At 48.2% G+C, this 9550-nt stretch overlaps 1 protein-coding gene and 1 pseudogene across 1 annotated transcript; both read left to right on the top strand.

The window, feature by feature from the left end:
* The first annotated feature begins 2893 nt into the window (after positions 1 to 2893).
* LOC138353851 (uncharacterized) lies at positions 2894 to 7315 on the top strand. The gene has a single exon (XM_069307279.1). The coding sequence runs from the start codon at positions 2894 to 2896 to the stop codon at positions 7313 to 7315; it is 4422 nt and encodes a 1473-aa protein (XP_069163380.1).
* Positions 7316 to 7481: 166 nt separating this feature from the next.
* LOC138354001 (U2 spliceosomal RNA) lies at positions 7482 to 7658 on the top strand (annotated as a pseudogene).
* The last annotated feature ends 1892 nt before the right edge of the window (positions 7659 to 9550 follow it).

The following is a 9550-nucleotide window of genomic DNA, read 5'->3' as shown; positions in this document are numbered from 1 at the left end:
TAACACCCAGGTACCTATTTACTGCTAGGTAACAGGGGCATTCAGGGTGAAAGAAACTTTGCCCATTTGTTTCTGCCTCGTGCGGGAATCGAACCCGCGCCACAGAATTACGAGTCCTGCGCGCTATCCACCAGGCTACGAGGCCCCCTCTAGGCGCCAGTGTCATTAAGAAGAGCTCCAGAGTGACGTAACAGTAAACGGAGCCCGTCCACGAGGGAGACCCGCTATTACCAACGATCCGAATGTTAATATAATTTAACCCATTGTGTAAACAGCAAGACAGAAGAGACAGACAATCAGACAGGTTGGCTGAAAGAATGTGAGAGAACAAAAATGATATAAAAACCTGTCCAAATGGTTTAAAGAAAGGTGGAGGGTGAAGAGAGAGGTAAACTTCAATATTTGGAGGTGAGATAAGGAACTTGGAGGAGGGAGGAGGATATTAAGAACAGGCGAGTCATCGAAGGTAAGGAAAGGTCGATAGGGTGAGAAATGGAAGGAGTGGTGGTATGGACAGGTGGGATGGAGAGAGAGAGAGAGAGAGAGAGAGAGAGAGAGAGAGAGAGAGAGAGAGAGAGAGAGAGAGAGAGAGAGAGAGAGAGAGAGAGAGAGAGAGAGAGAGAGACAGAGACAGAGAGAATTAGACTATTCCCACTCGTTTCAATGCCATACTCTCCATCATTGTCCTAATTTCTTAAGGTTCCCAACCTGGCCCAACCTCCTGGACGACTACAAGTTGGCAATGACAACACAATACGCTCAGCCCCTTAACAGCCTCATACTGACTATGCCATCGTTTGGAACATCACTCTCTAAACTACCATTCATTCCTTAACTACCAGGCACTGGCAACATGCTCCCTGAACGACTCGAGTCTTGTGAAATCAAAACAAACCGACTACAATTCAAACACAGTTGTAAGTCGTGTGTAAAATGTTTGTCATTCATAAGTAAGGGGGTTTGTTGACTAGATTAACGAGCAGTTGACAACTGTTGATGAGGACGCAACCTGTCCTCGAATCAAGTCCATCACATCCATGGACCCGGTCCATGGATAGGCGCTCTGTGGCGGTCGACCCCACAGACGCATTCATAAATTTTTACATGCTGTTCATTCAAAACGGGAATTTTCTTAAATATAAATTAATATTATAATATATTAGCATATTGTGCATATATATAAGCCTAGGTTAGGTTAGGTTAGGTTAGGTTAGGTGTTTAGGTTCTGTTGGCGATTATTTGCATTTGTAGTACGTGGGTGAAGCATTTATAGCGTTGTGATTCGAACAAAATTCGTCAGTGAAACACTTGTTCCGGATATGTTCGAACGTCAGCAGTTGTGAGTCGTGTGTAAACCGCTTTTCATTCATAAACCAGGGGGTTTGGCGGGTGCATGGAATCACTTTTGGGTCTTTGTTTGGAGGACGGACTGCCCCTCCACGCATGACTGCTCAGTCATACGGGTGGTCCAGGAGGTTGACGTGGGGTTCGAACCTGCTTCAAAGTCTTAACATCATCCTGAGTTAATTTGATTTGTCCATTTTGATCCCGGTTTGTTATTATTTAGCGTTCTTATCATAACTTTGGGAACCAGAGCCCAAAAGGTTCCTTTTTGGGAACCAACAATGCCAAAATTGAGCTGAGAAAAGAACATATAACGAAGAACATTATTATTATTAATAATACACAAAAAAATCTCAATAACGTGATGCATCAATAACAAAATCAGTGGGAGCCGTGAGGAGGATTCGAACCAATGCACACTGGGTACCCCCCCGGCAAAACCTACGTCTGGGAGCACCAAACGCATAGACTCGAATCCTCCTCATAACTCCTAATGATCTTCCCATTATTAATAATAACAAAAACAAACACAGGAAACAGTAATAATGACTGCAGGAGTTATAAAATAATACATCCCAGAAATACTTAAGTAAAAGAGAAGTAGTTAAGTATCCCAGAAGTAAAAAAAAAACCGGGTCTATATAAACCCGTAACTTGTATATCTCTCCCTATACAAGGGCTGCCAGCCGCGCTTGCCACAGCCGCCGTGACGAAGCTTCTTCCTCCCACATCCTTTCCAAGCTCTTTGGAAATCAAAGCTAAAGCTAAAATAGCAAAACTCAGACTTAAACGCACAAACTTACGTCACCGGGAGACTTGCGCAAAACTATTAAAAAAAAAAGGCATAGGTCACTAGAGTTGTGAAACACAGATTGCATTAACTGGTAAATATATATATATATATATATATATATATATATATATATATATATATATATATATATATATATCGCTTCTCGGCCTTTTGGCTAAGATCAAAGTGTAGTAATCAAGCCTCAAGAGGTTCAAAGGTACCCTGCTACGTCGTTATTAGTGCGCTGAGTCCACTGAAAGCGATAGTCATGTAGCTACAGGAGCTTGCTTTGCCATTGATTGGCTTGCTACACCCCTTGCGGGTTGGCATCCCAGGTCTGTTGAGCACAAGAGTAGCTGGCTGAACTCTTGTCTAGTGATGCACACTTAGTGTGCATTGCTCACTTGCTTTTGCAGTGCTCACAGACCACCCCCGACCGACCTGCCCCCCCTCTCATCAGGCCATGTTCTCCTGTTGAGGGGCTCGGCGAGGCCGGCCCTGATACGTGGGACTTCCATGCTTTTTCCGAGTAAGATTGACCCCTACTGCGAGGATCCCGTTGCCACTCCTATATGCTGCCACTCCTATATCCAGCAACGGCCCTAACACACTGGACTTTATTGCTCGCTGAAATGAGCTGCCGCCCAATATAAGCAGCAAGCAGATGTCTTAGAAGAAAGAAGGAGATGCAAGCAGATGTCTTAGAAGAAAGAAGAAGATGTTGGATGAAGAAGATGTCTTAGAAGAAAGAAAAAGATGTTGGAAGAAGAAGACTTCAGCAGCGATGACGACTTCAGGATAGACGACTTCATGAACTTCAGGAACTACAAATTCAGGAAAATTACAGATGAAGCTGACGCCTTCTTTGAGGGAACACAGCGCTCCACCATCGACCTGCCTGAGCCTACACCTCGAGTCCGAGACCGTGGACTCCAGCTCCAGGACCCACCTCCAGCCCCATTCCGCTTCAGGATCCCCCCAGACGATGCTGATGGCTTCTACAATGGAACGCAGCGCTCCCTCATCGACCTGCCTGAGCCTACCCCTCCAGTTCGAGACCCTAGACTCCAGCCTCAGCTCCTGGACCCGCCTCCAGCTCAATTCCGCTTCAGGAGCCTCCCAGATGATGCTGATGGCTTCTACAATGGAACACAGCGCTCCCTCATCGAATCACCAGAGCCTACACCCCGGGACCAAGTTCCTGGGCTCCAGCTCCAGGACCCGCCTCCAGTCAATGAGGAGTTCCAGCCACCGACACTGCCTGCAGACGAAGAAGAAGAGTCCCAGCCACCGACACTGCCTGCAGATGAAGAAGAAGAGTTCCAGCCGCCACCCCGAGTTGAGGAAGAGCTTCAGCCACTCAGGCTGTCTCCAGTTGGTGAAGAAACTGATGTGGAGATACAGTCATCGTTTTTACCTGATGAAGAGAACCAGCCGCCGACGCCACCCAGGGCAGAAGATGAAAGTGAAGAAGAGCTTCAGTCCTTGGGCCCGCCTCCTCCTCAGCAAGACCCCCAACCAGCTACCCTCAGCCAGCAAATTGGAGAACTTATCAACCAGGGAAGGAACGACCAACTCGCCCCTGTAGCAGATGAAGAAGATGCAGATGGACAGACCCTTGTGCGACAACCCCAACGAGATGGAGAAGTGCTCATCACTTGGTTCCCCCTGCCCCCTTACTTCAGCTGCCCTGAGACGTTTTGCCATAAGAAGTATACTGGATGTGTATGGACAAGCAAGCAGCAGTCACTCACCCGCCACCTTCGAGAAATCCATACCCTACCAATAACCTCGACTATTCAGAAGTGTGCAGGTTGCTCTGAAACCTTAGGACTCCGCCCAACCAGACACAAATGCCAAGCATTACGACGATTCTTTGAAGGCAGACCCCAAGCAGAAGAAGAAGTTAGACACCATTTCCAGTGTCCCACATGTACTTCAAGCTTCACCACCAAAACAGGGCTCAACAACCATCGCAGAACCCACCGACAACAAGATGCAGTGGCCCGCCGACGACCCAGACCTAACTCCCCACCCAACCCACAGCCTGCCCAGTCCTCACCTTCCTCCTCCTCCTCCTCTCCTCGATCCTCACTCAACCCCCAGTCTGCCCAGTCCTCACCTGCCCCCTCTCCTCATCCACCGCCCAGCCCACAGTCTGCCTACTCCACACCAGTCTCCTCTCCAGCCCATCCTGCACCTGACAACCCTCTAACCCAACACCACCTGCCTCAGCAACAAATCCCCCCCCATCCTTCCCCCCTACCCCCTCTCCCCCCTCTTAGCCCTCTTCCAGAGCCTGATGATGATGCCCCGCTGTCTCCAGCCTCCAACACTGACAACCAAGACCAGTCACAACCCCAAGATGATGATGATGGTGGAGACGACGCCGGCGATGAAGAACAAGACCAACCCCAACAACAAGAGGAGAATGTTCCAGATGAAGCTGAGGAACATTGGTTATTAGAAGAATTCTCTGCGCCCCTGCACAATCTCCTCCACCACCCAGACTGGGACGCCTTCACCGAGCTTCTGCAGCAGATAACAACAACAATGCAGGAGCACTTCAAGATCCAAACTGATGGTAGTTCGACGACTTCAACCCCAATCGACGTCAACGACTGTGCTGCCATACAACGACTCTACAGAAGAAATCGGAGGAGGGCAATCAGATTGATCACGACAGGTGAAAGTGCCCGCTGCGCCATTCCCAAGGAACGAGTCGAAGAGCACTTTACCCGCACACTTAGTGCACAAGACCCCCTCCAAAACTTTGACATCATCACTGCCATTCCTGAACCACCTGAAGACCGCACAGAAATGGACACAGGAGAGTTTCGAGAACGTGAAGTAGCAACAAGACTCTCCAGAACAGAAAACACCGCTCCAGGAGACGACAGACTTACATACAGCCACTGGAAGCGAGCAGACCCAGAATGCCGTGTCATCACAGCAATCTTCAACATCTGCTTGAGTCAACAGAGGATCCCAGAGGCCTGGAAGTCTTCCCGGACAGTGCTCATCCCCAAGCCAGGCGACCCAGACGACATCACGAACTGGAGACCCATTGCACTCTGCCGCACCATATACAAGCTGTATACTGGCTGCCTCTCATCAAGACTACGAAACTGGATCGTGGAGAACAAAGTGCTGTGCCCTGCCCAGAAAGGATTCATGCCGACTGACGGAGTTTTAGAACATAACTTCGTCCTACAACACTACCTGGATGCAGCAAGAACAGGGCATGGCAATAAGGACATATACATCGCTTCCTTAGACATCACCAACGCCTTCGGCTCAGTCCCAACTGAGCTCATCTCTGCAGCACTCCAGAGGATGGGAGCTGGAGATGACTTCTTAGCAGTCGTCAACAGCATCACCAACGGAAACACCACAAGGATTATGACAACCGGCGGCGAAACAGCAGAGATCCCAGCCAACTGTGGAGTCAGACAAGGATGCCCAATTAGTGGACTCCTCTTCAACATCGCAATAGAAGCTATCCTGAGGACTGCAATCAACACAGGACTCGAAGCTGACCCTGACCTGAAACACCCCTGCCTAGCATATGCTGACGACATCACCTTGCTAGCCGGGACAGAAGAGAGGTTGCAAGCTCTACTGAACACAGTTGGAAGAGCCTGCCAAGCTGCAAACCTCACACTTAACCCGAACAAGTGCTACTCCATGCACTTGTCAGGACAGACACCAGTGGGTCTGAGAGAAACCCAGTTCCAGATTGCCGGAAGAAACATCCAGTATCGACTTGGGGGAGAACACTCCAAGTTCTTGGGACGCCCTGTCGGCTTCCAGCTGATGTCTGGAGACTCCTCAATCGACGAGTACATTGAACTTGGGAAGAAAGTCCTCATGAGCAAGTTGGCCCCATGGCAGAGACTCGACGCACTGAAGACATTTGTTTTCTCCTCGACAGTCTTTGCCATGAGGACTTGGCAGTTTAAGAAGACCACTTGGACCAAACTGGACGACGCATTGAAACCCCACATCAAGAAGACCCTCTACCTACCAAGCCGCGCAGCCAACGGATACCTGTATGGCAGCACACGAGCAGGATCCTGTGGGATCCCTCTAGCAGCAGAAGACTCCGACCTATTCCTAATCGACACTGCATTCAAACTCCTAAACTCGCCAGATGTTGATACAAGGGATATCGCACGAGAAGACTGCCGCCTCGTAGTTGCAAAAAGAAGACAAGAAGAAGAAGAAGAAGTAACTCCTGAACATGTCTGCTCCTATCTCTCCAAGGCCGAACTACCTGGAAGATCCAGCACTATCCAAACCATCTGGTCTCGGGCAAGAGATGCCTCGGGAAGAATGGAAACGACATGGACAGCTGATGGAGAAAACATCTCCATAACCTGTGGTGACAAGACCTTGAAGGCTGCTGCAAGAAGAATTGTAGCCAGAACCATCAGAAACCATCACAGACAACTTCGCGACGCCCGCCTACACACCCTGCGAGACCAAGGAAAGGCGATGTGTGTAGTGTCTCAAGAAAAAGCCTCCTCCCACTTCATGAGAGAGGGGGAGCACACAACGTTTGCTGACTGGCGCTTCATTCACCGAGCAAGGTTGAACTTGCTTCCCCTGAATGGAGCCACCCGACGACCAAACACCAACAAGAACTGCCGACGATGCGCCTGGCAAAATGAAACTTTGCCACATGTCATGTGTCACTGCATGACATACTCGGACGCCTACAGAAGACGCCACAACGCCTTGGTGGACAGGATCAAGACGGCCGCCTTGGGACGCCACTGGAAAGTGACAGCAGAAAACCAGCGAGTTCCAAGAGCAGACAGTGTTCTGAAGCCCGACCTCGTCATTGAGAAGGACAACGAACTGCTGATCATAGATGTCACCTGCCCCTTCGAGAACACGGAAGCCGCCTTCACGGAAGCTCGGACCGAAAAGGAGATGAAGTACGCCGACCTCGCCGCCGAGATGAGGGCCCTGCCGCGGTACAACAGAGTGACCGTCCACGCCTTCATCGTAGGACCCCTAGGATCGTACGACCCCCACAACGAGCGTCTGATGAAGAGATTGGCTTCGAAGAAGTACCTCGCGACCTTCAGGAAGCTGTGTGTGAGCGACGCCATCAGATGGTCGAGGATGCGGTACATCGAGCACATCACTGGAGCACGACAGTATGAATGATATGTATAATATGTATATTAGCTTGTATGTCAAATTTTTTATTGTATAAATGTTAGGCTCAAAATGAATTCATACTATGTAAATTGCATAAAAGCTCCTTTGTAAACCTTAGCTGTTGCTGTAAAATGTTAAGCTAGGCTATGAAAGCATTGTAAAAAGACACTCTGTACCATTTTTTGAAAATAAAATCTGTTCTTATCAGCTTTATATCTGATACGATCCCCATGTGGGATCCTTGATATTAAACTGATTTTTTGCAACATGGCGAAGTGCTAGGAGCTTGCTCCACCTTTGCCGCGGATCGGCCCGGTATTGCAGTACCTCTGGGATAAAAAAAAAAAAAAAAAAAAAAAAAAAAAAAAAAAAAAAAAGGGAAGGGGGTGGTAGGAGAAAAGCACACAGAAACTGTATTGGAGGGGACCCACATTCCCTCCAATGCGTTATGTGTGGTTTCCTCCGAGGCTATGGGTCCCCCTTCTTCCAGCCAGAGGTGGTACTCCCTTCCATTTTTATATATATATATATATATATATATATGTTTCATTGAATATGACCGCATATTCTGTATTTATTATTTTCTGGTTTAGGGCTTCTATCCCTCTAACTATTTTCTTAGCATCAGGGCTTAATTTCAATTAAGCCCTGATGCTAAGAAAATAGTTAGAGGGATAGAAGCCCTAAACCAGAAAATAATAAATACAGAATATGCGGTCATATTCAATGAAACATGTTTGAAAGAAAACCTGCTGCCAGTATACACCAATATATATATATATATATATATATATATATATATATATATATATATATATATATATATATATATATATATATATATATATATATATATATATATATATATATTATTCAGTGATGAAATAGAGAGCAGGAGGAAACGAGAAATGAGAAAAAATGAGCATAAAGTTTTGTGAAAGATATTGCAAATGTGTGTTGCAACCACACTGACTGTGTATTTGTCTCGGTATATGTGTGTCTCTCCCTTTCTCTCTTCTGATTATCTCTTCTCTCTCTCTCTCGTATCCTGTAAAAAATATGCTACAAATTGAGAGCCTAAGCCTAAAGAATAAATATTGAACCTTATCATCGGTATTTATCTGCAGTCACTTTACCGGTTTACGTAAATGGTCTGAATAATCCGGTTATCAGAGTAAAATCCGGTTTTCCGGGTAAAATCTAAACTGGTCGCCGCCGTGTTTACCAAGATCCCCAATGATTGCGATTTACGAGAGAGGCGAAGGATCCTTATATTACCTCATTGGTCTTTTGACCATTGTGTAACTTCCACCATTGTTACCCCCCGCTGCCACCATTGTAACCCCCCGCTGCCACCATTGTTACCACCGCTGCCACCATTGTAACCCCCCGCAGCCACCATTGTAACCCCCCGCTGCCACCATTGTTACCACCGCTGCCACCATTGTAACCCCCCGCTGCCACCATTGTAACCCCCCGCTGCCACCATTGTTACCACCGCTGCCACCATTGTAACCCCCCGCTGCCACCATTGTTACCACCGCTGCCACCATTGTAACCCCCCGCTGCCACCATTGTAACCCCCCCGCTGCCACCATTGTAACCCCCGCTGCCACCATTGGAACCCCCCGCTGCCACCATTGTAACCCCCCGCTGCCACCATTGTAACCCCCCGCTGTCACCATTGTAACCCCCGCTGACACCATTGTAACCCCCCGCAGCCACCATTGTAACCCCCCGCTGCCACCATTGTTACCACCGCTGCCACCATTGTAACCCCCCGCTGCCACCATTGTAACCCCCCGCTGCCACCATTGTTACCACCGCTGCCACCATTGTAACCCCCCGCTGCCACCATTGTAACCCCCCCGCTGCCACCATTGTAACCCCCGCTGCCACCATTGTAACCCCCCGCTGCCACCATTGTAACCCCCCGCTGCCACCATTGTAACCCCCCGCTGTCACCATTGTAACCCCCGCTGACACCATTGTAACCCCCCGCTGCCACCATTGTTACCCCCACTGCCACCATTGTTATCCCCGCTGCCACCATTGTAACCCCCGCTGCCACCATTGTTACCACCTCTGCCACCATTATCAGCATCTCTGTCACCCATATCACCACACGTCCCATCAGGCAATTCTCGTCCTAACAGCAGCAATACCAAGACGAATTCGATTATTATGTTGTAATGAAAAATAAGAAACTTGATTTTATCAAATATTAATATTATGTATTAA

Source organism: Procambarus clarkii, chromosome 60 (assembly GCF_040958095.1).
Source record: "Procambarus clarkii isolate CNS0578487 chromosome 60, FALCON_Pclarkii_2.0, whole genome shotgun sequence".
In the NCBI taxonomy this organism is placed as follows: domain Eukaryota; kingdom Metazoa; phylum Arthropoda; class Malacostraca; order Decapoda; family Cambaridae; genus Procambarus; species Procambarus clarkii.
This window is presented reverse-complemented; position numbering and strand designations above follow the sequence as displayed.

What these genes read in the sequence shown, in the direction of transcription:
- LOC138353851 (XM_069307279.1), top strand. Translation starts at nt 2,894, where the DNA reads ATGTTGGAAGAAGAAGACTTCAGCAGCGATGACGACTTCAGGATAGAC.